A 26,831-nucleotide genomic window follows, 5' to 3' on the forward strand; every position below is an offset into this window, starting at 1 on the left:
CTTGTCATGGTAATTATTGTAAACCATAAACAATAAAATGATCAAAAAAATTAAGAGTAAAACCGTAAAATTATCAAATGGTAACCATCGTAAGTTAAAAACCACTATTAAAATCATGAATTAAAACTAAATATTCATAGATAATGGCAATTTAAAATTTAAAATATTTATATTGTTAACGTTTTACTTATCGATATATTAAGTGTATCCATAACCCGTTACGTGAAAAATATAACAATCCAATATTTATACAAAAAAAAAGTAATAAACTGTTAACCCTTGAAAACATAACAAACTATTAAAAAACAAATAGATTTCTTAATTAATAAACGTAACGGAATATGATTACAAAAAAACTACAGATAATTCTAGAACTTCTATCGAAGTAAAAGTTTGTTCCCAAATAACAAAGAGTAGTCACAAAAGTCAGATGTGACTATAATCTGAATCACTGAACTGAACAAGTTTTATGCAAATCATGTTTAAAATAAAATCATTTTACATTCGACCATAAGGTCATAGTCTCAATTAGTCTTTGGTTGGGGAATCCCCTCACGCTTGTTTAGGATGCTGTGTTGTGGAAGGCGCAGACGGCTTGAAGCACTGCAGCAAGAAGGCCGTGTACATCACGAATGCAACAGAAAGTGCTATCAGTGCGTACATAAATATATTAAGCTCAGGTTGTCGGAACCGATTCTTTCGAAGCCACTCCAATACTTCAATCTCAGACATTACATCTCCTAAAATAAAACCATCAATAAATATAAAACAATATACTGGTAGAATATGGATGGACCTAAGAAAGTATAGATACTCGTAGATTGTGTGAATTCAGAAATTACTGCTGGAGAGTTCATATTATGTCATCTCTCTGAAAGGATAAAAATAGAAAGATCATGTGTAATATCTTAAACAGATTCTTTTTCTGCCAATCGATAGTCAACTTTTCTCACCTCTGTATATACTCGGGAAACGCTTCCTAAAGTATACAATAGCTGGTAATTTCGTAACACCCCATTTACGGGCATATCGTGGATCTTGCATTTTCACAAATGTGATATCCAAATTGTCGGTCTCGCTGTCAATGTTTTCTAATTTATCCAAAACTGCTCTGCTTTCCATCGACTTTTCATCTAAAATAAAGACAGTTAAAGTAAATTCTAAAATGAAGTAAATGTCATTTTAAGATGCTTGAAACACTTACAGAAATACACAGCTAGGAATTCGTTCTCTTCCAAAAGTTTGTCCAACATTTTTCTGTTAACCTCCTCGATTTCATTTTTGATTTCAAAAACGTCTTGAGAAGTCAGCCATTGTAGTACTTTATCAACGTGATGCAGATCTCCGTCATACAACATCGGTACACGTTTACGGAAATATACTAAAGATGGTATATTCACTACACTATGCTTCGCTGCAGCCTCCACGCTTGCTATCTTCACGAAATCAATACCATATTGGTCTACTTCTCCGTCAATCTGTTCTAATGCTTCGAGTATCTCTTCACATTCAGGACAATCTTCATCATCATCTGGAAATAAAAAGCTTAATGTTATTAAGACTGAGTTACGTGTAGATTTGTTAATGAATAGTCTTTTTTTTACTTACAGAAAAAGACCACAAGTAAATGTGACTGATAAAGTAATCTTTCGAGCATTCTCTCATTTACTGATTCAATCTCATCCGCCAATTCACGATTGTCATCATCTATAAGCCATTCTAAGATCGACTCTTCGTTTTGTAAGTCACCTTCGAAGAGGAGTGGGTTACCGTTTCTGTTGATTGGAAAGTTATTAATCGTAGCAAGAGTTTATAATGATTTTTACCTTAGTTCATAATATAACGATACCTAAAGTAAACCATAGCTGGGAACGTTTTAATGGAATATCTCTTAGCAAGCTGTGGATCTTGGATTTTCACCATATGAATACCATATACGTCACATTCGTCATCAATCTTCTCCAAACCTTCAAGTATGTGGTCACATATGTGACAATTTAATTTATCTGCAAAAAAACGAGCTCAAATAAGTAAGCTTTTAAGCAGTACATTCGAAATTCTAAAATATTGGTTTCTATTACAGAAATAAACCGCCAAATATTGTGTTTCTTCAACCATTTTCTCCAACATCACTCTAGTTATCAGTTCTATACAATCTTCAGTTTTCTGGGTAATCAACCATTGGAGTACTTCCTCTTCTTCAGCTAACGAACCTTCGTATACATTTGGTATATTATGCTCAAAGTAAACTAAAACTGGAAAATCAGTTACACCATATTGCTCCGCAATCGAATAATCTTGGGTTTTAACAAACTTAATATCATGTCTGTCACAATCATCATCGATATTCTCTAGTTCTTCCAATATCCCTGTACATTGCTCGCAGTCAACCCCATCTGTAAATTTGTCATAACTTTAAACACGAAACTTCAATTATTAGGTGAAGAAAGAAAACTATTCTACTCTAAATCCAAATATAAATTTCTATCGAAGATTATAAAATCAAAAATGCAGTATCTAAACTAAAGACAATCACAATACATCATTCTGATTACAATGAACCACACAGGGATGGTGACAAATTCGTAGGTATCATATGTTGAGTGCATTTCATTTCTGATACCAAATGTGTGTGAAAACGTGCCTCATGCGTGTAATCAAAACCAGGATATATAGTATGTATGGACTGAAGAGAAGTGCAAGGGATAGTACCCTCTAATTCCTGTCCTTCCTCTTCCTCGTGGCCTCTGTCTTTCTTTCTTACTGTCTTTTGCATGGCCTTCAAATTGCATATTTCGCATAACGTTTTATTCCCTATTAAGAATACATATATCTGTTACTAATTTAAATTGAATATCACTTATGTTACCTGCTAAATTTATATTTGAAACAGAAATAACTGAATAAAATATTACAGAAAGAGAGAGAATATACAGTGTTAGTAGTGAAACGACATAAACTTACAAAAGTATACCGCTACGGACACCGATTCTTCTATCAGGTCCAACAGATCTTTTCCCTCAAGAGCTTCAATGATGTCACCAGCTGGATTTTTCTGGGTCAGCAACCAACTGAGCAGTTGGTGTTCATCGTACAAATCACCTGGCAAAAAAAGTGATTCTCAAGTTAATCAAAAACAAAGAATTAGAAAGAAAACTTCAAAAAATAATCGCAAGAATTAAATCGATTTAAGAGAAGATTTTCTACATCTGGGTACACATTTACCAACATTGTAGACCTTTCAGTGGATCAATGATTTTCTAAACACGTACCCGCATAAATAACGGGTTCTTTGGATCCCAACTTGAAAAACAAGACAGCTGGTAAAGCAAACACTCCATATTCTTTAGCCATTTGCCTGTCGTCGATTTTCACAAAGTTGATACCGGCTCCATCAGCGTCGTCGTCTATGTGTTCTATCTCCGCCAATACTCTGGGACACTGTTTGCAGTCATTACTGTCTAAAACATATAATAAGTGAAATACGGCTTCAATTTTCCAAAATACACATACAAGTTAAAAAAGGCAACGAACTTAAGGTGAAAGAGAGATTCACATTAAAAGATATGAAAACTCACAAAAGAATACGGCTACGTAATCAGATGTTTGTCTTATTTTCTGAAACATCTTTCTATTAACTTTCTCAATATGGTCTGTCAGCTCCATATTCTCTGGATTGGTTAACCAGTCTAATATTTCCTCTTCGTCATCGATGTCTCCATCGTAATTGATATATTTAGTCTTTCTAAAGTACGTGATGCCTGGTGGATTGCGGAAACCATACTTCTTAGCCATCAGTCGATCGCTGCACTTGACTATTTTTATTCCATATTCAGATGCCTCATCGTCAATCAATTCCACATGTCTTAATATTCTTGGACTTCCAGGGTCGTCATCTCTATCTGTAATTATTGACTACATTATAATTTATGAAACAATATTAGCGCGTGTAGATCATTGTTTATAAACTTACAGAATACAACAGCCAAAAATTCTTTAGTTTCAATATATTTGAACAATTCATCCCTATCGATTTCTTCAATCGACTCATCTTCTTTTTGTTTGATCATCCAATCGAGTACTTCAGACTCGTCCAATAGGTTTCCTACAATGTTTAAATTTAATTGAATGCTGAAATGTTTATTAGAAACATAGATCATTGAGAAACCACATCCATTTGATCTAATAAAAACTTACCAGTGACATCCAAAAATAGGCATGCTCGTACAACTACCATGCCGACATCATTCGTGTGTGAAATGAGCAATAATAAATACAATAATAGAAAATTGTATTTATTTAACAAAAAAAATATTATATCAGCGCCGTTATAACATTGTAACAAATAAAATAATAAAACATCCATGCTTAATTTCGATCAAACAATACAACCTTTTATTTGTTTTAACAACGCCAGCCCTGTTAGAGCCTAAACTAGCGGGTTAAGTAGTCTGTGCATCATTTAAATATACGACAAACCAATTAACTGTTACTGTACTCTAATTATTGACTAGAAATCTTCCAAATTTTGGTGTTTGTTCACGTCGTGTACAATTTTTTTGGTTTCTTGTAATGCGTTTATTTCAAATTTATTACAAAATAATGAGAATGAGAAGACTAGAAAACTATATGAACATGAAATACTTAAAACAATAAGTCTTTCAAGATGATACGTCAATATGCATACAATTAGAAATGCCTATGTTTGATGTTTCACCTCATCGTTCAGCTCTAAATATTGGAATTAAATAAAGTCGAATAACGATTTGTACACCTGCTTAAAGAGTTCTAGCAATTCCAATATTTAGCACCATTGAGCCCCTTATCAAGAAATAAATATATCAAAACCTAATACTTTAAAAATTTAAAAATGTAAATCTCTAACCTCAATTAAAAAATTATGATTCAACTGATAGAATGAAGAAATTTCCGCTAACTTGCTGAATACAGTTCACGTACAAAGTATTAATACAACATACAAATATGTTAGATGTTGATAAGGTCCAAGAGATACGAATTCACAAAATTAAGATATGGATTATTAATCAATGATTGTAATCTAATGACATCAAGCAACTGTGAAAATTGAATCTTGAATTGAGGTAAAAACGTTCGTCTCCTCTTGATACCTTACAATTGTTCATCCGATAACAACATTGTAAAATACGGATCTAACAATAAAAGTTTACCACCACCAAATATTGTCAGAGCCGAATAAACCTTTTTTCCCTTTAGTCGGCCTGTCAGGCTTAGCGAGAGCCTTGCCCTTGTTCCCCTTGCTCGGCCTCTCCAAGGCTGGTTGTTTCTTATCCAGCTTCTTCGGCGGGACCTTGGTCGGCGTCGCCTTCGCCACTTTCGTCGGACTCTTTACTTTGGTGGGACAGCACTGGTAAGGTTCGTAAGTCATTTTAGGGACAGCCGGTTTCGCTCCCAATCCAATGTAGAAACAGCGATCGCCTGCAGTCAGTAAAAATTTGTTGTTTATAACCCGTAAAAATTGGAAAAATACAGTTACAGTTAACTTTAGAGTTAATACTGTGCAAATTTCAATTTATGCGCCTATTTGTTATGCGCGCTATTAATTCTAAATATTATGTTAGTATAAGAACTAAAACATTTAATTCGGCAAGCGTTCGCGAATGACTGCAGGCGATAGCTACTGAGGACCCATGCGGGTTCTTTGTTCGACCATGCAGATGTGTGACTGGGGTACGTCGGTGCCTCCGTGCAGGGTCAGCTCTCAGGGTCCAATACTACCCACTACCTAGTTACCTGTCAAAATTTGTTTTATTCTACCAAAATAACTGTAGTAATTGTTTTCATCCTCTTCATCATCCTCGTCAGTGCTGACTCTGGTGTCGGACTCATCGTCATCATCTTCATCCTCGTCGTCATCATCATCATCATCATCATCATCATCATCATCATCATCATCATCACCCTCGTTATCATCGTCGTCATCATCATCGTCCACAATATCGGCATCATCGTCGTCATCGTCATTATCATCATCGTCGTCGTCATCGTCATCGTTATCTTCTTCATCATCGTCGTTATCTTCTTCGTCATCATCATCCTCATCATCATCATCATCATCATTATCGTCGTCGTCGTCGTCATCGTCGTCGTCGTCTCCATCATCATCATCATCATCTTTACCTCTTTGGTTCATTTTCTGACCTTTGAATTTTGGATGCGAGATTATCTTTAATTTAGGCTTGGCTGGTGACAACTGAGACTCTTTCCGCGTGTTCGTTTTTATGACATTCAAGTTTCGTTTACTCCTTTTGAGACCTGAGGCTTTATCACCATCTGCATTGGCCATTGTTTTAGTATTAGTATTATATCTTTTTCGGTGGCTATCTTCACCTACAGGCATTAGTAACTGTCATGCAAAATGACGTAGCTCAAACATTCAGTAATAAAGGCGTAAAGTATTATTTTATTTGTACAAACATAAAGAATGATGTCATGCATATTGTTGGAAACGTCGATTTAAGACATAAATATTTTGTATTTCATAAGTAATTAAATCATAGTTTTTAAAATGGATGTGGATTCTTACTTTTTTGATCTACAAGCCACTGGAGGACCTTATTTTCGTTCTTTAAATCACCTATAAACAGGATAAAATCTAGATTACATTAAGTCTCTTGTTAATATAGCACAAATTATACACCTAAAAATAATTATCATAGTCTGAGAACTGAGAAATTCCATGTATTAAATAATAAAAAAATAACACTTTAAAACTTTTCTTGACTACCTAAAATACATACGTTTTTCCAGTATTATAATTCTCGCATGATAAAATAAAACTCCATAAAAATGCTAACACAAATTGACTTACCGTCGTACATTATAGGTACACCTGTTTCGTAGTAAACCAGAGCTGGGAAACTGAAAATACCAATATCAGATGCCAATTTAGAGTCTTTCGATTTTACGAATTGAATACCGTGTTTGTCTGTGTCATCGTCAATCGTTTCCAATTCATCTAATATATCGTCGCAGGTGTCGCAGTCTTCACTATCTGGAATATTATGTAAATTAACATTTGAGATTGAGCAATACGTAAGGATAAAGTTCCACAAGTCTAAATCAAAAACTCAAAAAGTAGAGAGAGAAGTGAGTATTAGAACGATTATAGAAACAAAAATAGAACTTCAACAGCAGCTATTCAAATTTATTTAAAAAGAAGAAAAGGATAAAAAATCTTACAAAAGAAAACAGCCAGGTGTTCAACGTCATCGATCAGGTCTTTGAGAGTTTTTCTGTCAACGTTTTCAATAACATCTGGTTGAGAATCGTGCAGTTCCAGAACCCATTTTAAAATAGCTTCTTCATGCATTAAATCACCATCGTAGATAGTCCTAAATTTGTGGCGATAGAAAGCTAAAGCTGGCAATTCCGAAAGATCATATTCCTTGTCCACACCTTCGTCTGATGTCTTAATAAAGTCAATATTTTTCTCTTCACATTCATCATCAATGTTCTCTAATTCACTCAATATTTTTTGAGATTTCTTATCGCCCTCTTTATCTATAAATATTATGTTTTTATTAAATCCACTTAGAGTGGTATTTAAAATAAAAATATCCAATAGTATACTCACAGAAGAAGACAACCACATGATCATTCTCTTCTAAAATTTTCTCTAACATCCTGGAGTTTACTTCCTCAATTTTGCCAGGAATTTCAAGTGTGTTTTCATCAGTAAGCCAAGCCAATACTTCGTCTTCATCTTCAATGTCGCCTGTAATTTTAGAAAAAGTTTTAGAATAGACAATGTCATTGTTTCTTAAGATATTAAGTAACGGGTTTATTATTTTTGAGCTTAGCGTATATTTACCTTTATAAATAAGTGGGTCTTTGTTCCTGAAGAAAACAAGTGTGGGGAAAGTCTTGATACCGTACTTTTTAGCTAATGCGATATCTTCAGTTGTTACAAATATAATGCCAGTTTCATCCAATTCATCGTCTATATTTTCTAATTCTTCCAAAATGTTATCACACTCCTCACCTTCTTCACACTTACCACCTAGATATACGAAAAAACACGTGTTTAAAGTCTCTTATTAAAATTATATGTTTACGACTAATCTTAATAAAGTTATGAGTAAATTACTTACTGAAGTATACAACAACATATTCGTGTTCTTCAATCAGTTCTGTTAAAATTTCATCAGTAACTTCTTCGATGGTTGCACTGTTCTTCTGTTCAATGAGCCATTCCAGCACTTCATCTTCGTTCATGAGATCGCCTTCATAAATTGCAGGAATATTTTCTTCAAAGTAAACTAAAGTTGGCAGATGATCTATACCATATTGCTTAGCTTCAGCGTCATTATCAATTCTTACAATAACAATCCCTTCCTTTTCCAATTCATCGTCGATATTTTCTAATTCATTTAAGATCCTGATATCTTGCTTATCATCTTTATCATCTGAAAATTAGAAATTAGTTATTAGTAGTTGTAATCTTAAAACATCAAATAGTAAACATAATACATTACAATAAATACTCACAGAATATTACAGCTAAATACGGCGTACTTTCAATCAATTTGTCCATCATTTCATCGGTTACCTCTGGAATTTCACTGTGACGTTTCTGGTGGAGCAACCATCCAAGCAGTTCATCTTCCTTCATTAAATCGCCCTCGTAAATGTGTGGTATTCCTTTCTCGAAAAATACCATTGTCGGTATGTTCTCAATGCCATACTCCTTGGCTTCTTTGTCATCATCAATTTTAACGAACGCAATATCGTTTTGATCACATTCATCGTCAATGTTTTCAAGTTCTGCTAATATTTTCTGACTCTTTTTCTGGTCCTTGTCATCTGAAAATTATATGGAAATCTGTATTTTATTTTAAGTCAGTTCTGAAAATAATTTACTAAAATTCAAAGAAAATAATTTTTTGCGCATTTTTTGTCTTAACTGTGGAAAAAATAACACAATAAAGCTACTTACAGAAAAGAACGGCAACATAAGGCATTTTCTCAATTATGAGATCAAGCATTTCATCAGTAATATCTTCAATTTCATCGCTTTCAGCCTGATGTCTGAGCCAATCAAGTACTTTTTCTTCTTCTTCTAGATTACCCTCGTAGAACGTCGGTATACCTTTCTCAAAGTATAAAAGTGTAGGGACCTTTTCAATACCGTATTCCTTGGCCTCATCATCGTTGTCAATTTTAACAAAGGCTATTCCAAGTTGGTCACATTCATCATCAATATTTTCTAACTCGTTGAGGACTTTCTGAGATTTACGATCATTATTATCATCTGAAAGTATTAGCGTAAATGTTAAAAAATAAAATTTTCCTTCTCTAACTAAATATGTATTTTTTAACAATGGAATACTCACAAAATAAGACTGCTACAGTTTTTCCATCTTTGATTAAACGATCAAGCATTTCGTCAGTAACATCTTCGATTTCATCTTTTTCTAGTTGATCCACAAGCCATTCAAGCATTTCTTCTTCATTTTCGAGATCACCTATACGAAAAGGACTAATTTTAATAACAAAATTGGGTAAAAAACGTCGTCCAGTTTAATAGTTTAAAATATTTTTACCGTCATAAACATTAGGTATCTGCTTTTCAAAGTAAACGATAGCTGGAAGATTGTCAATGCCAAATTCGATAGCAGCTTTCTTATCATCAATCTTGACAAACTGAATTCCGTGACGGTCGCAATCATCATCAATTTTTTCAAGCTCTCCTAATACTGTCATCGACTCTTCATCGCCATGGTCGTCTGAAAGAGGAGTTATTTCAATAACCTGATGCCTAATTACTTCGAGTCTTTTAAAAATGGTTGAAACTACTTACAAAACAAAACTACAAGGTTGTCCACATTCCCAATTAGTGTATTCAGCGTTTTGGCGGTGACGTCCTCGATGACGTCTTCTTCATCTCCGGTCGATTTGTTCGCTATCAGCCACTCCAGTACATCTTCCTCCCTGCTTAATTCACCTAAACATCAAGACGTTAAAATTAGTGTATTCTCAAAAAATAGTTCAAAATCAACCTGACATCAGAATTTGCAGTAAAACCCCTAACGACGGCGACGTCAGACACGTAGAATAAACTTGAACCTGTCGTTTATAACTAGTCACCATAATAAAAGCATTTGATTGTAATTTAATTTCGTGACGTGTGGAACGTCAGCATATAATGAGTCACACACCTTCATAGATAATAGGTATTTGATGCCTGTAGTATACTAATCTTGGCAATTCTCCAAGACTGTACTCTTCGGCGAGCTCCTCGTCGTGGATCTTCACGAAGCCGATTCCGAGCTGGTCAGCCTCGTCGTCGATGTTCTCCAACTCTTGTAGAGCCTTAGCGCACTTCTTACATTCTGGTTTATCTGAAACACACCATATTATTTTCGAATACAGTCAGAAACATACCAAACTTTGGGCCTACTTCTTCTCATGCTTCATAAGGATTTGTGGCAGTGCAGGTAAGCGCAATGCTCAGTGAATTGAGTGCGTTAAAAGAAAGTTAATTGAGTGTAAACACAATAGACCTTTTCAGACAGATGTGATGTTTTAATTCTTGTACGATACCTCTACTTTTACATCGTACATGACAATAAAAAGCAGGAGATGTGCTCGGTGCTCGGAATTTGGGTGTTCATATGTGCATACCAACCTAAATCCACGGGGTTTGCTAGAAATCCGCTATATAATCTATTCTACTTTTATTTATAACATAGCAACAGTGACTGGTGTATCGTTTGTTCGGATTATAGAACGTGTAACGGGTATAGTTTCTACGAAGACAACTTTCACAAATAGCATGCTCCTGTTTTCATACTGGCCATTTCCTATCATAAGATATTAGGTCAAGGTCATCAGATTTTCTTCTTTAATTCTATTTTAAGATTAAAAACATATTGGTCTAAACGAATTAGTAATTTAATTTTTGCTCTCTCATCTTGTTTAATTTAACGATTAGAATTTAGGGACGACGTGTTCGTGACAAGTCGGTCCGTCAATCCGAGCTGGCTGGCGAGACAGAAATAGGACGGCAAAAATAACTCGCGGCACGGCCAGATAATGCTAACGCGATTTTGATTCTAACCTTCTTCTACACTGGATGGACATGCATTGCTTTAAAGGAACTTATCAAAGAGAAGACAGAACAGCGATAGGCCAAAAGATCATAGGTGACAAACAATAAATTGACGAAGAAAAGCAATTATGCGGTGCTCGTGTCTACTTTTGTTAAGGCTTTACGATTTTTAATTTCTTGACAATTAAATCTTATGGATAACAGTGTCTCCTTGGCCTCTGAGTTAAGCACGCAGACATAATCGTTGGGTTGGGCACCAAATTCGTCGTTTTCAACGCTGCTTCAGTAGACACTTCTATAAACTCTTGACACTCCTTGATTTATTCTTCAATGCAAGCGAAAAGCGGATCCGCACTAAAATATAAGATATCTAGTCTAGTAAGCCAGCAGCTACAGCAACACCGACATTAAAATTCATGCCCCGAGCTGAAAACCTTACTTACTGAGCAGCGGCCCGCATTTACTGAGATCGGGACCTACGTAAAAAACACAGTCAAACACACGGCACGATTATTTTCTTACAAACAGTTTAGCCTACATTTCAAATAAGCCAACAGAGAAGAATAACTACTCGATTGCTAGAATAATACATTACTTTTTAATTTTGTTAGTGAAGAAAATAGCTCAAATTTTTACCACAATAGCTGATGAACTGGTTAAAGTACAAAAAACCCATGAATGTATGTTGAATACTCACAAAATAGAACGGCTACGTATTCGGTTTCTTCTATAATCTTTTCCAGAATTTTCTGATTCACTTCTTCTATCCGGTCAGGAAGATCCATTGCTTCTAAGCTCGTCAGGAAATCCAGGACACTCTCCTCATCCATGAGATCTCCTAAAGTGTAATTAAAATTGAATTAACAACTATATCACCCATCCCACGCAAAAAGACTTCCTCTTTTATTTAGCGGTTTCAATCCACTTCACACATTCAAATATTCATACAAAAATCCCTTAGAAAATTAAGCATTATGAACTTTTACGTATGATACTGGTAAAATAAGAAATATAATTCTTAAAACATTGCCAAGAACGTAACCTTGTGTTAGTCAAATAAAACTGAAGACGCTAAAATTTTTCAAACATGGAATAATGAGTTAATGATTTAACCTTCGTAAATGATCGGTTCCTTCTCACGGAAGTACGTGAGGGCGGGGAATTTCGTGATGCCATACTGCTTTGCGAGCCTCTTGTCGTTGATCTTAACGAAGTCGACGCCGAAAGTGTCAGTGTCGTCATCGATTTTCTCCAGCTCATCCAGTACTTTGTCACAAGTCACGCAGCTTCTGGCATCTGTTAACAGAGATATATCAAGATTATCATCTCCCTATCCTTGTCAAGTAATAGATAGTTATCATAAGAGGTCACGCAAAACACGCGTAGCCCATACTACAACTAAGAGGTTTTGATCTTTTAATCGCGTCACTTTTAACGCAATCCTTCTTTTTTTAATAGTTATAAGATAAGTTTTGACATGTACTAACGTTTACATAAAAGTACGAGCAATATAAGTATCTTAAAAATCTATCCTAATGTTATAAAGTTTTTAATTTTTTTATGTATTGAAATAACTCAAAAACTACCCGGCCGATTTCGATTTTCTTTTCGAAATTCTTTCACCATTTCTCCTTTTCGAAATTCTTTCACCATTAGAAAGCTACGTTATCAGTGAGTAATATAGACTACATTTTTTAGTTTAACGAAGATTAAGTCGCGCGCAACAGCTAGTCCACTAATAAAATTGAATTTCAATTGGTTGCAAGTAAAATTTCCTTTATATTAACCTGGTTTCTATTCCATTTGTTTGCAATTTTTCCGCAAATACCGACTCAGACACCGACGTCATTGCGTAAAGAATTATTTCCGAAGCTCTAACAGACGCACTACATACCAACTTAAATATTGAGATCACAAATAAACTAAAACCCTATGCATTCGCCATACAACTGTTTATTACAATTTACAAGATAATTCTAAAGGTATTTATTAGTTCGCTTTGTAAGATTTATATAATAACAAGTTTTCGCCGGCGACTCCGCCCGCGTTGTATTAAAAAATACAAAAGTGAGTAGCCTATGTGTTCTTCCAGCCTATTCTTTACATCGACGCCAAATTTCATAGAGATCCGTTCAGCCGGTTAGGTTACAAACTCTAACAAACATCCATCCATCCATCTAAACTTTCGCCTTTATAACACTAGCTTTCGCCCGTGACTCCGTTCGCGTTTCGCGGAATTAAAAAAACAAAAGTGACTACGTGTTCTTCCAGACTTTCCTCTACATCTATACCAAATTTCATCGAAATACGTTCACCCGTTTAGGCTACAGACTCTAACAAACATCCATCCATCTAAACTTTCGCATTTATAATAATACTTAGATTTGATAAGAACTAAGATTTTCATCATCATAATGTAAGGATAATATCCTAGAAAACGTATTTTACTAATATTTAAATTGTGTTACTTTTTTGTTATGATTTTTATTTTCTATTTAGTCAAAATAAACTCATTTCAAATGTAAATAGTCATAATGTGTGAAGGATTAACGAGTTACGGCCACGTCGCGGTCCATTCTGCGGCCGCGCGGGAAATTAACGACTTGCAACGCTTTACATAACCTCAAACCTCGAAAATTATGTTAAACAAATTATTCTACACAATATAGCTTTGAATTAATTATATTTGGTTTAATAAGTTTATCAAAATAAGATTATAATAATAACAAAATTGTAGGGACTGCAATTGTACCGCATGTTTTTATTTAATGCTTAAAATCCGTAATCCAATTATAAGAAAATGTAATTATTTATTATAGGATAAGATACAAAACGTTTTCCTTTCCTTATTTGCTTTTTTTTTTAATAAAAGGGGGCAAAAGTGCGGCGAGAACACCGAGTTGGTCAGCGACGCCCATGGATATCCGTAACGCCAGAAGAAGTACAGATGCTTTCGTGATGAAACCTACATTACGTGAAATAACACATTTTTTAACATATAACCAGGTTGCCTAATCCTAGTCTGGTAGGGTTATGTTTAATTGATCTTTGAAGTGGGCAATTTTTGGATTTTAATTTTTACTAAATGTAAGTAATAATTAGAGTTTTCAACTGGCAAGATTTTATAAATAATCCGAACACTGTGATCTTGGATCAATTTACACTTATAAAATTGTTTGCATGTATTTTAATTAATTAAAGAACTTTTAGTGAAGTAACTAAGAACTAAGTAACGGTTTTTTTTAAAGTACTGTACAAATTATAATCGCACCATGTGCAAGAGTTGCTTTTGGTGCTTAAGACATTATTATATGGAAATAGCCACGGGTAATTCAACTGCAGCTGACCTGCAGATCAGCTCACGATTCGCCTGTATGAAGGGTTTCAGTGAGCAGCACGCAACTCGGTTCAATTTGTAACTTCATAAAGGTAAGAATTGTGTGAGCTGCGAGTCACCAGGCAGTTCGCGGTTTCGAAACTCATAGTTCTAGTCTTTTTCCATTGAGCCGTGAACTGTTAATTTAGTTGTTGAGTCGAATCTCAACGGTTTAAAGCTTTACTCACATGGAGTATAAGTCTACATTAAAATAATCCTCACTCACCCTGCACGCGCTGCTGGAATGTCTTGATTCACTGTCTGTTTTAATATTGTTTCACAAGAGCTTAGAATTCCGTATTTTTAATAGAAATATGAACACGAAAATACTAGATTCAGTGAACAAAAACATCACATAACTTGGTCAAAAACTAATGATATATGACGCGATTTGCTTTATTTATTACGTTACTGGCTTTCGCCCGTGACTCCGTCCGTGTGGCTTTAAAAAAAACTAGGTAGCCATGTGTTCTTCCAGATTATCCTCTACAAGTATGCTAAACATCGAGAACCGTTCAGCCATTTAGGCTACAAACTCTAACAAACATCCATCCATTCATTCATCCATCTTAACATCCGCATTTATAGTATTAGTATATAAGACGTTTATATTTACACGATAATATCAAACATTTTATTTACTACTGAAAGTTTATTCAATGTCATATCTCCAGAATTTTATTAATAAAACAGAAAATCCACTAATGATTCAGCAAGCATTTTGTATATTTATATACCATGACTTTTCACTAAACTAAAAACAATTCTTGGAGATACTATTGTGATCTCTGTCATTTGCCTTAAAAAAACTGAAATAAGTATAATTCTGGTAGGAGTGTTTCGCCTTTAAATTAGAGTGTCAAAATACTTGCTGTATTTTGACAGTTGACAGTTCAAAAACAAAACAAACCTATCTCTTATGATGTTGAACGTTAAAAAAAATGCGTATATTAAAAAAAAAGTAATAGCTTTTTATCCGATAGATCCGACAGAAACATTTTCACGTAGACATATTTCTAGTTTCGAGGTTATGCGAGTATATCTGTGCTATTATAAACAAACTGCATTGCGCTGTTGTATGCGGGATGCGATTGTTTCGTAACTATACTAACTGTAGTTTTTACTGCCGCACTCACGTTACGTTGTAACTTATTGCCATCTCTTCAATTATCATTGAAATATTGGAGATAGAAACACGTGGACAAATCAAAAAACAACTTGACAACACGGAAATAAATTAACTTCTAACATCTTAATTTTAAATAATATCTGTTGAGATTTAAAGACGGATTAATATTTTTAAAGTGTAATACAGACAAGTATAGATGAAACTTACATTCACTAACTGAAATTACCGAATACTTTGTTAATTTTTGTAATAAACAAGCATTAATAGCATTGTTGTCGATCATCGTATTACGTGAATAGGAACGTAACTTCTGATTCACCAACAATGAGCTGCCAATAGATTAATAGTCGCGTTACTAACGCCATTATAAATTGAGAAAAATAATTAATCTATGTTATTGGTCATAAACTGCCACACTCCACGCGAGTTTTACTCCAAATTCAACATTTTTTAATCTGTGGCAATAGAATAGCCCGATACTAATATCTGATCACATGATTTGATATTAATACGATTAACCATTACTCAGCAATGGTTTCAGCGCTCCTATGGCCTGGGCCATATTTCTACGGGCGGTGTCCCTATTTTTATAGTGGTTTGAGGGGAGGGAATGTTCCGGCTTTTTAGCGCCATTTTCTATGAAGCGCCCTGGGCAATAGCCCGAACGCGCCCTTCTAACGCCGACTTAGGCGTTACTTGTATGTATTGAACAATTATATCATGTATCAAACAAAATTATTCTTTTTTGATAATTTTGCATTGGATCAAAATGAATACTTTACTAATGATAAAGCGAAAGAATTAGTTTGCTTTTGAAATCGCCCAGGAATCGGCAAGATACGCCAACGAACATAAATCTCAACGGAATTAACACGAATACAATTTTAATTTTAGTTTTCTTTTCACTACTTGATTAATGCAAGAACGGAAAATTAATTTTAGATGGTATACTATGGATAAGTTGTTTTGGCATTCTGTGATTTACGCGGTATACTCGAATGAGTTCAGAAAATATTAAAACCAAAGAATATAACGATGAATAACGTTAAAAACGTTTTAGTTAGTTTCCTACTAAATGTAAAGCATTTGTCCTATGCCAAGAGTTATCTATAATTGCCCTGGGCGAGACAGGCAGGGTATAAGGCAGGGTGCACCATACTTTTTACGATAATTAGCGCTAGAGTAATTCGCAACTCTCTGGTGCTTTCTATCAAGCGTCCTAGGCGATCGCTCTACCACGCCAAACCCTAACGCCGGCACTGCATACCCGTAAAACGACAAGATATGTATGTATAAGTGTGTTGATAATGTTTCACCTGCTGATAACATTGTAGGGGACTTTTGTATACAGTAGAGAATACTCTCTAAGCATCTGTTTGTAACAATCCTCCTGCTATGCAGGTTAATAGCGTCAATAATGTTCTCAATTTAATCTGCTAACAAAATCGCTTGTGCAAACTGAAGTATTTTACATCAATAGATTGTAAAAATAACTGCCGTGTCTAAACCCTAAATGCGGCAGTATGGCCTAATGTCAAATGTTCCCGCCAACATTGACGCCATGTTTGTCCTCGCTTTTGTCTATTTTTCCGTTAACCTCGCCCGCGTGGTTTTTTACGCCCATTCTTCAGAGAAAAATGTCGTGATTTTCATTAATCCGGTAACTAAATTGATAATGTGCGATGATTTTGGATGTTATCCAAACGCAACAGTTGTGTTGCGGAGAGTTTTCGTAATTATGTCTTTTCTCTAAAACATTATGCTGGCAACTGAGACTATTTTTAAAATACAAATCGTTTTAAATGCCGGCAGGCGTTGTCAGAACAAGATAACATCATGAACTCAAATTCTGTAATTCGACTCGATTCACGTTAAAGATGTCTGTAGATTACCGGTGGGATCTTGAAAGAAATGGCGATATTTCTTTTTTTTAAATTATGAACTCCCACGTGAGGACTATTTTGATCTTATAACAGATCACGGCGTATAAAATGGCTTGTGTATTTTAAAAACTCTGGCAGTATCCCTATTATTAACTTAAAATATTTAATCAATCACTTCATTTCCCAGAATTCTGAATATTTTTTCAGTTTCATTTGGTTCAAGATAGTAAATTTAGAACTAAAATCCAAATATGAAAGTAACACGTTGTAGTTTTCAACGCCTCGCTGTATGTTGTGTTCCTGATGATCTGCGCGGAATGTTTATGAAGTTTAATGTTTTGTTTATGTTTATTTTGACGTCGGACATTGATGCGAAGCTTTCAGGGCGACCGCCGCGTATTCTAGTTATGAAACCAGTTGTGATGAGACCGTCCCGAACTGAGGGAGTACTGTGAACAGTACCAATAGTTCATTAGACAAATGACCGTTTGTCATTTTGACATTGATTAATTAAAAATTTTAGCGTCTTGAATAATTACAGCGACGTCGTCTGCTCAAACGTTTCTTTGAATGAATACATATACCCGTACTAAGAGTGCAGCCGTGTACTGACATAGCAAAATAACTATCGCAACTTGACATTTAGATGTTAGACTAGATAGAGACGGTCCCTTCGTGAGACATCACCAGGGTGACAGGGAGAGACGTGTCAACGGACACCATGCAATCGTTGGCGACAAACGAAAATAGTCGGAATGCCAACACAACGTAAGAGAGATCTATTTCAGCGGAACAGTCGGCGGCGGCGACGCACTCCGTGTCCGCTATAGTTTTAGCCGGTGCGGAGCGTAGGCGCTCGGCGACCTTGCCGCGCCAGCACCGGTGCCGTGGAGCCGAGGAGCGCGAGACTCGCCGCCATTTTAGGCGTCGTCGACGGCCGCAGCGGCCGGGTCAAGTTTTATGTCTGTTGCATAACGAGACGCAGGACCGAGCGGAGCTTCGAAAATATCGGGCGGTCCTCCGCGCCCGACCGAAGATCATTAACTCGGCGATAACCCATTTGGACGGGCGCCGCCGACGCAGGCCTGGCTGGGCGCCAGCACCGGGCCGCACTTACACCAGTACACCGCCACGAAGTCCTTGTCCTCCAGAATACGCTCCAGCTGCTTGGCGGTGACCTCCTCGATCTGGGGTTCGGTCTTGTGCGGGGCGGACCTGCGCGCGAGCGCGGGCGGCGCGGCGAGGAGGAGCGCCGCGAGGGCCACTAGGGCCGGCAGCCACCGAGCCATGTCGAGGGCGCGCGCGTACTGACGCTGCGCGTGCGCCGCCGCCGCGCGCGCACGCTACCACCTTGCGCTCGCGCCCTACCGCGCATGCGCAATCCCCGCCCGCCCAGCCGCCCGCCCTCGCCCCTGCCCCCGCCGCCTTACATGTTGCCGGACGAAAACAAAAAACTTTAATTAAAAACAAGTACTTGTAAAATTTTTGAATTAACCTCGACCAATTTTAATCGGCTTATGTTGTCTCACACGGCCATCATGTAACCGGTTTACATTACTTAAAGGCCAATCAATAAAAAAGAAACACTGTGTTAATTAAAAAAAACTGCAAAAAAACAGATTGATTAGTGTCTTGCACCCTAAATAAATATGTGAAAAACCTGAAAGAATGACACAATAACCGTGCCCGCTTTAACATCATTGCACGAATGGGTCGGCTCGCTCTGTGAAATACCACGACCACGCAGAAGACAGACGTGAAGTGAAAGCAATTCCGCATTTTGTCTGATGAGTGTGATGGCGGAGGCCCAACTTTAGTCCCTTTTCGTTCCCACCCTTTTTCTTATAAGGATGGGAAGGGAACGTGGATTTAATAGTGCAGGAGACGCGTATAAAGGGGGAAATATCCTGTTTATGTGCGTCGCCTCCTGCGTCGATTAGGGTAGGCATCGCATCCGCTATTGCATATGTTTATGGGTAGCGATCGCTTCGCCAGTTTTGCGGATTCAAGTGACCGCTTGCTCGTTTGCCACCTTATGTTATAAAAATAAAAACATGAGTATTCAAAACGCTTGTTACAACATTATTCTTTCATTCATCTAACTTCTGATAAAAAAACGGTGAAATTTTAATTCACTAGTGAAGAAAAGAAATGAAATGATATAAACAGTTTAAGGTTACATATCCGATTCCATTTTTAGTTTCAAAAACGAGGTAAAATTATATCAACAGTAAAACACATCGTAAAGTATCAAAAAAACGGAATTGCTGCAACTCTTTACACAGGCGTAGTTGCTATATTTATTTAAATTAAATTATATTATTAGGAAGTTAATCAATATTTGTATCTAATCTTTCTTTTATTTTTTTGTAAAACATTGTTGTTATATCGAAACAAAGTAAAGTAATAGTTCAAGCAGTGTGTCCTAAGTTTAAGTTTCGGAACGCCACTGTAAATGTCAACGACTATAACGTCAACGATTAGGGTTGCGAATTCAAATCATTATACATTTCGATATCGACAGTTCAGGTAGAAAGTGACTTATAAAAAGAATTCATAATAAAGTTTGACTTTCACAAAAAAAAAAAATAATTAAATTCTGAGTTTCATTCACAATGAAGTTAAACTATCTACACAAGTCAAAATTATTCGCAATGTAACCACACATTTTGTGTTGAGAATGTTTCGCACATCACTTTTCATTCATCTAATTTAAACTTTCAAAAGTAGTGATTTTTTTATATCATAAAGTGGCAAAAGAGCAAGCGGCCACCTAAATCCACCGAAATGGCGGAAATTTTAGTCCCTTTTTTTAGCCTCCGTCATCCAACTCATCAGACGAAACGCGGAATTGATCCCACTTCACGCACGTCTTCTGTGTGGTCGTGGTATTCCACCAAGCGAGCCGGCACATGCGTGAAATTTTCAATATGATGCCACTAGCACGGTGTTTTCTCCGAATTAACGTTTATCGATAAAAATCGATATACACATCACTAGCAAAATAAGTGACCAATGGGAGGCTAGATCTTAATGTCACATGGTGAGTAGTGGGGCAGACGCAACGAATGATAGCGAGGGAAGGGAGCGAAGGTTTCCGAACGAACGGTTCGTGAACGGTGGATTTCACGTAAAAGTTATTTTATTCATTTTACACTGCCGGGAGTCTATAAATTTTGCCGCTGAGCCGGCTGATTACAACAAAACTGTGAAAGTGTTGTGTTGTGATATAAAATGTATTTTATTATTTAACATTTAATCTGTCTGTGCATAGTGAAAACGCATCAAAACTTTTATCAGGTGTAAAAAGTTTCGGTAAGTTTCTTATTGGTTTTGTTACTATTGTTCCACGATCTCTATTTGATTTTAGTTGATACGCGTGTACACCTGAGAGCGTTATCATAGTTTTATCACGCTAGTCGTCCGAGTTACAAAACTGCTTGCCTAGAATCGTCGACTTTTAGCCATTCTACAGTTGCGAAACTTTGAATTTGAAAATACACTGAACAAAATAGTTTATTTAGCAACAACACAGCTGTAATATAATGCCTAACTAATACTATGACGTTAAGCAATTATGAATTACCTTGAAAACATAATTTATACGCCAACGAAAGGTCATAATTAATTAATGTCTCATTACATTACGTTATAACGATCATTCTGCAAAAGTGCTTTCAAATAGTCTTTGTAAGTAGTAATTGTCCTTCTCAAGTTTTTACTTTTAATTTTGTGATGTTTAGTCAAGGTCAACAATAACTTTTTGACCGACTTCCCAAAAGAAGGAGGTACCCAATTCGTCTGTATGTTTTGTTTTTTTTTATTCAATATTAAGATAGCAAATTAACTCCCCAAGCTTTCTGAAACTTACAAAACCTAACAATCGTCATTGGTTAATAAATTTACTTTACCCAACTTAAAACTATATTCTAAGTTACAGAAATAATGTTATTCTTTTACTATTAAGTAAGGATTGCTAGTTATAAGTAATGCTAGTAAGAAAATATTAAAAGTTGTCTTGAAAGTAATATAACTGGTTATCTATTTGTATTGCATACTTGTATAACTCTCAGTAATATATAAAATGTGACTAATAGTTCCCTCTTGCAGTATATAAGCTATTGTTCTTATATATAAGGGTTGTATTGAGGGGGTGTTCATTCCCCTATCAAATCTCAGGCGAACCACTTATTAACATATTTCACTTCTACTTGAATTAAACATTTTGACTTAAGGTTTGCGGCAACACAGTTTTGCTTTTGAATAAGGTACACTATGCTTCACAAATATGCATACATTTATGACTTTCGGATACTTATATTACATCTTTAGTTTTCATTTAAATGTAAGAATATCCTTCTGACTGTGAGTTTATTCTATTGACATATACATCCGTAAATATTTTAAAAACTGAAGCCTATAAAAGTTTTTTAAACTTTTCAAAATCAATACATATGTAAGCAGCTGACTGTACAAGCTGTTGTGTATAGTCAAAATCAACAAAAAAAATTATCCCTTCAAGACAAAGGAAACAAAGCATTCTGCCAGGTTATTATTTTTAAGATTTATATCTGGCCACTTTTATCACTTGTTAACTGTGATAGCGGCCTTTTGTTCGGCGCAATCCGCTCGGGGCATTGTTTCGCTTGCTGATTAAACACAATAAAAATTACGGATCTGTGCCGTGCAGTAACAAGGCTATCCGCGAATAGGTACCGCCTTTTACACTGTTTTGCACAATAAAAAAAAATCGACAACCGTTTTGTTGATTTTTGGGCGCCGTCTGACAGTCAGCTAATACCAAACGCCAATATTTGTTTTGTTTAAAATAAAAAAATCTGTATCATTATTATAAAAAAAGTTACGAAAATACCAGAAAAAACGGATTGTATCGAATAAACTGTAATAATATTGTTTTATTTCGTCTTCATAAATATTGATTTTCAAGGAATATCACTCAAAAATAGATTATAGTTTTAAGGGGAAATACACCATTGGATAAGATACGAAATGAGTATATTAGAGGAAGTTTGAGAGTAGCCCTAGTAGTAGAGAAGGTATCCTTACCTTCTCTACTACTAGGGCCTTTTACTCCTGTAAAAGATTAAAGTGGTATAGGCATGTTATGAGAAGGGATGAATCTCATGTAACAAGACGGACGTTAGTTATGAATGTGGAGGGGTACACCGGTAGAGGTAGACCTAGAAAGAGATGAGTGGGTTGCGTGAAAGGGGACATGATCAAGAAGAGAGTGATGACTGAGATGACGGATGATAAAGTGCTTTGGAGGACAAAAACCCGGTTCGCCGACCGTACGGGAGTAGGATAAGGCAGGGGAGATGATGATGATGAGTTTAAGGGGAAACCTATCCCCGTTTACCTATATAAACTTGGCTGTCACCTTACTGTATAAATTTTCTACTGATTGCACGATTCATTAGCTTGGTTAAGTCTATCATTAAATTATTGTACAATTATAATTTCAGTATGTAGATATGAAATAAAAGTAACCGCTTTTGTACTCGAATGCAATTGAATCGTTATCAAATCTTACGATAAAATCTAAGCGTCTATTACACCGCATGATAAGAATGTCCAATGGCCTCTAGAATGTTCTTTTGTGAATATTTACAACCTCTCATTAGGTACTTCATATAACCTGAATCATCTGTTTCTTTTAATTATTTTTTTACACTTAATTAGCAATGTAATTAAAGTGAGTTGTCTATAGATTATTTTATTATTTTAAATAACATCAAAAAGTCTAAATAATCATAATAATGTTTTTTTTTTGTGAAACCTAAGTGAAGACGCGGCCGAAGGTTAGAGCGCGCTAGCTCAATAAGTCCCGATTCACCCTGTCGTTTCATCGCCTCACTCAACTTCCTTCCCCTGTCCATTCCCCCCCCCTCACATGTTAAAATGAAATACATTTTTGAAGTAAAAACCTTTCGTCCTCTAACATCCAACCGATATACAACTTTATTTTGACCGCATTAAATAATTAAATTAAACATCACAATAATGGATATTAGAAAGTGAACAGACAGACATAGATGATAAAAAATTCAAGCTGAATTTCAAGAAATCTAAAAAAGTAATTGAATGACGTAATATTTGAGTGTTTCTAAGATAAAGATCTAAGTCTAGATTGCGCAGTGCGTTCGCGCTATGGCTTCTATGAGTAATGGTGACCACGCTCTTAACATACTTTATATTTGATAGCTAAATAAACACGATAACTTTAAATAGTCACAAATATAAATGTATATAGTATATTATATCTTCTATCGATCTAGATTCTGTTAACTCTAATAAATATTAGAAAACATACAGACAACAATACAAACATACAAAGTACAGCCAAGAAACACGCCAATCGTTCCCAACAAAAATGGATGTAATGATTTTCAGTATATGCGCGTTATATGGTTGTTTGGCGTGTCTTAAAATGCTATTACATCATCTCATGTTTTCCTTCCTTATCCATTTTGTATCGTTACGTGGAAAAAAGAAAACGTTACGTGATAAAATATTAACCCATTGTATTTATTAGTTTGTAATCCATATCGAATCGTTCATACATTTATTTATGTTGTTTCAATCATCAAATATGCGGCAAAGATAACAGGCGATAAATTGTCGCGGTAACATTCGTAGAACGATATGTGATATCGAAGATATCGCAGATATTGGTAAGTCGGCCATCGAGTACCTTAGTGGCTACGTATCCGTGGAACGAGCAGCACAGACAAGTAGACATGGCTGAGTATCGCGCTAACAAAGCCGGCATCAACGCTGAGGCACAAGCTAGAATTAACAGTAAATTCAACGATGACATCGCTCATGAAACACTCGAATGGATCAAGAAGCTAACCGGCTCGCCTACTGATACCTCGGGTAATGTCGACAACCTCTACGAAGTACTCAAAGACGGCACGCTTCTCTGTAAACTGGTCAATGCTATACAAGAAGGTTCAGTTAAAAAGATTAACCAGTCAACGATGGCCTTTAAGTGCATGGAAAATATCAATGCATTTCTCGAGGCAGCGAAGAAGTTAGGAGTGCCGCCTCAAGAGACTTTCCAGACTATTGATCTTTGGGAGCGACAGAATTTGTATTCGGTGGTGATCTGCCTGCAATCGTTGGGAAGAAAGGCGGGTAACTATGGCAAGCCTTCTATCGGTCCCAAGGAGGCTGACAAGAATGTACGCGAGTTCACAGAGGAGCAGCTAAAGGCGGGACAGAATGTCATCTCTTTGCAGTACGGGAGCAACAAAGGCCAGCAGTCCGGTATTTCGTTCGGCAACAGACGTCAAATGTGATATTATTTACTTTTAAATGTATTTTTTTTTTTGTAAAATTTAATAAACAGTATTTTGTATTTTCTTAAACATTTGTCTTAATTCAGGTGTGGCATGACGACATATTTTCGAGAATACGTAACTGTAGGTGATTAGATAAACTCCAGTCGGTCGTAGGTATGCAAGACTATAAGTGCAATATTGCAATAAATACGATTTCGATAAAATCATAATAATCATGTAATTGCAATTTAAGTGCAGCAATTCATTTTTTACCTACACATTCATACATAGACTGAAGGAAAATTAAGTTTCGTGGAATTATATACTTTGAACATCCTTATTTTCTTTATATTCCTTATTTTATCTACCTATTTCTTGTTTATGGTTCTCCCTCAAGCCAATTGGGCCAGTGTCGAGTGTTTATGGTTATATTATAATTTTGCAGAGACTGGCCACAATTCCTTATTTTAAAGACGACCTTTAGGAAATGGGGCCAAATTTAGTCCCCTGAGGAAACCTCTATTAGGTTGACAACGGTAAAGCATATCGATCCAACAAGCCAATGATTCGTGTATGCAATGCAGCTATGAATTACATATTCTTTATACATGTACAATTTGCTCTGTCTTCGATTCGTTGTTAGCATTGTTTACTAGCAGTTTACGTAATCAAACGCTTTATCGAGGTATGTCATGAAATTGAACAGTAAAATTTTATGGTTTTTTATACTATTCGGATTACATATTTTATAGCAATATAGATTTCTTTTATATCGTGGATATTATAGAATCCAGTTGAATGAAATTCCTTTGAATTTCTGGCAATGTTAGTCGTCGTATATTTTCAGACCTTTGAAATATAATTTTGCTTCATCTTTTAGATAAAATATAAGTTTAGGTCCATGTCGGAAGATCTTATGTTACGTTATGTTTGTTCAGCTTATGTTAGCCAGTGTTTGTTTTCATATTTATAAGTCGTGGGAAACTTTCGAAATGTAATCGATAGATTGTTAGACGATATGCAGCTGCAATAATTGCTTTCTTTTATAATAAATAAAAAGTGTAAGAATAGCTCAAAAAATGGGATTTTTTTCATGATGTAATGGATTAAAATTGATTTTTATTGTGTGTATTAACTTATGATGGAAAAATATCAGACTCTATCTTCTAGAAGAGACTAGAGACTTCTTTATATTTGTATTCCGAATCATTAGCTAATTGTTAATCGATTATATTTACCCATTTCTACGTCAGATTCTAGTTAAAAGTGTTGAAAAATCGTATAAAACTTATTCACTTTTACTTGTACAGTCTCATTGAAATTCTATTAAAGAATTTGATGTAATTGTTTCTATAAATAACGATAACAATGAGTCATAGGCCAGGAAGACATGGTCACGCATCGCTAACACCGGAACCACGGATGTCCGAACCACACCGTTTGAATAATGGCTGTGAGTGTACATACAGGTACATCTATCTCATTCACACCTACTAGTTTCAACATATGTGAGAGGGAGAGATGATAACAGCACGTAATTTATCATGCCATATGTTTTTTGAGATTAATGAACCTTTTTGTTTATAGAACTGGGGTGTTTTGTCTCGTAAGCGCAGAATTATTTTTACGTAATAATACTAGTACTGGACATATTAAAACACTGTATAATCTAGTTTTATCGTAATAAACAGACTCGTAACTAAAAAGAAATGTTTTACTTGAATAAGAATTCTTGAGAAGCTTATAGAATTCACACCTTTAGACAAATATATCCAAAAATTTCTTGTAGATAAGACATTTTAATGTTACCAGAAATTTAATTTTATAAGTTCATTCATACATAAATGTTAAAATTATGCAAATAGAATAAAAGCATTTATTATTATACTTTAAAATCTAACTAATATTATAAATGTGAAAGTTTAGATGCATGGATGGATGTTTGTTAGAGTTTGTAGCTTTAACGGCTGAACGGATTTCGGTGAAATTTGGTACAGATGTAGAGGATAGTCTGGAAAAACACATAGGCTTTTTTTTATTCCAC

General features: G+C 35.5%; 2 protein-coding genes across 3 annotated transcripts; one reads left to right on the top strand and one right to left on the bottom strand.

The window, feature by feature from the left end:
• Positions 1–270: 270 nt before the first annotated feature.
• On the bottom strand, positions 271–18,776 carry LOC106108359. 2 transcript variants are annotated; one of them, XM_013289514.1, is made up of 25 exons: positions 18,598–18,776; positions 12,206–12,388; positions 11,790–11,930; positions 11,536–11,568; positions 10,200–10,382; positions 9,842–9,985; positions 9,585–9,767; positions 9,375–9,506; positions 8,978–9,292; positions 8,530–8,844; positions 8,133–8,447; positions 7,853–8,041; positions 7,616–7,756; positions 7,222–7,542; positions 6,851–7,033; positions 3,974–4,105; positions 3,579–3,902; positions 3,273–3,461; positions 2,965–3,102; positions 2,082–2,396; positions 1,850–2,006; positions 1,609–1,775; positions 1,205–1,531; positions 954–1,133; positions 271–740 (listed from the first exon to the last, which is right to left on the bottom strand). In XM_013289514.1, exons 1-25 carry the CDS (start codon positions 18,767–18,769, stop codon positions 553–555), a joined length of 5,067 nt encoding a protein of 1,688 aa, XP_013144968.1. In that variant the 5' UTR covers positions 18,770–18,776; the 3' UTR covers positions 271–552. The 2 variants fall into 2 exon arrangements, with proteins under 2 accessions (XP_013144968.1, XP_013144969.1); XM_013289515.1 differs by lacking the exon at positions 11,536–11,568.
• Positions 18,777–24,134: 5,358 nt separating this feature from the next.
• LOC106108351 (myophilin-like) lies at positions 24,135–24,874 on the top strand. The gene has a single exon (XM_013289504.1). The coding sequence runs from the start codon at positions 24,242–24,244 to the stop codon at positions 24,803–24,805; it is 564 nt and encodes a 187-aa protein (XP_013144958.1). The 5' UTR covers positions 24,135–24,241; the 3' UTR covers positions 24,806–24,874.
• Positions 24,875–26,831: the final 1,957 nt, after the last annotated feature.

Source organism: Papilio polytes, unplaced genomic scaffold (genome assembly GCF_000836215.1).
Source record: "Papilio polytes unplaced genomic scaffold, Ppol_1.0 DF821610.1, whole genome shotgun sequence".
Classification (NCBI taxonomy): domain Eukaryota; kingdom Metazoa; phylum Arthropoda; class Insecta; order Lepidoptera; family Papilionidae; genus Papilio; species Papilio polytes.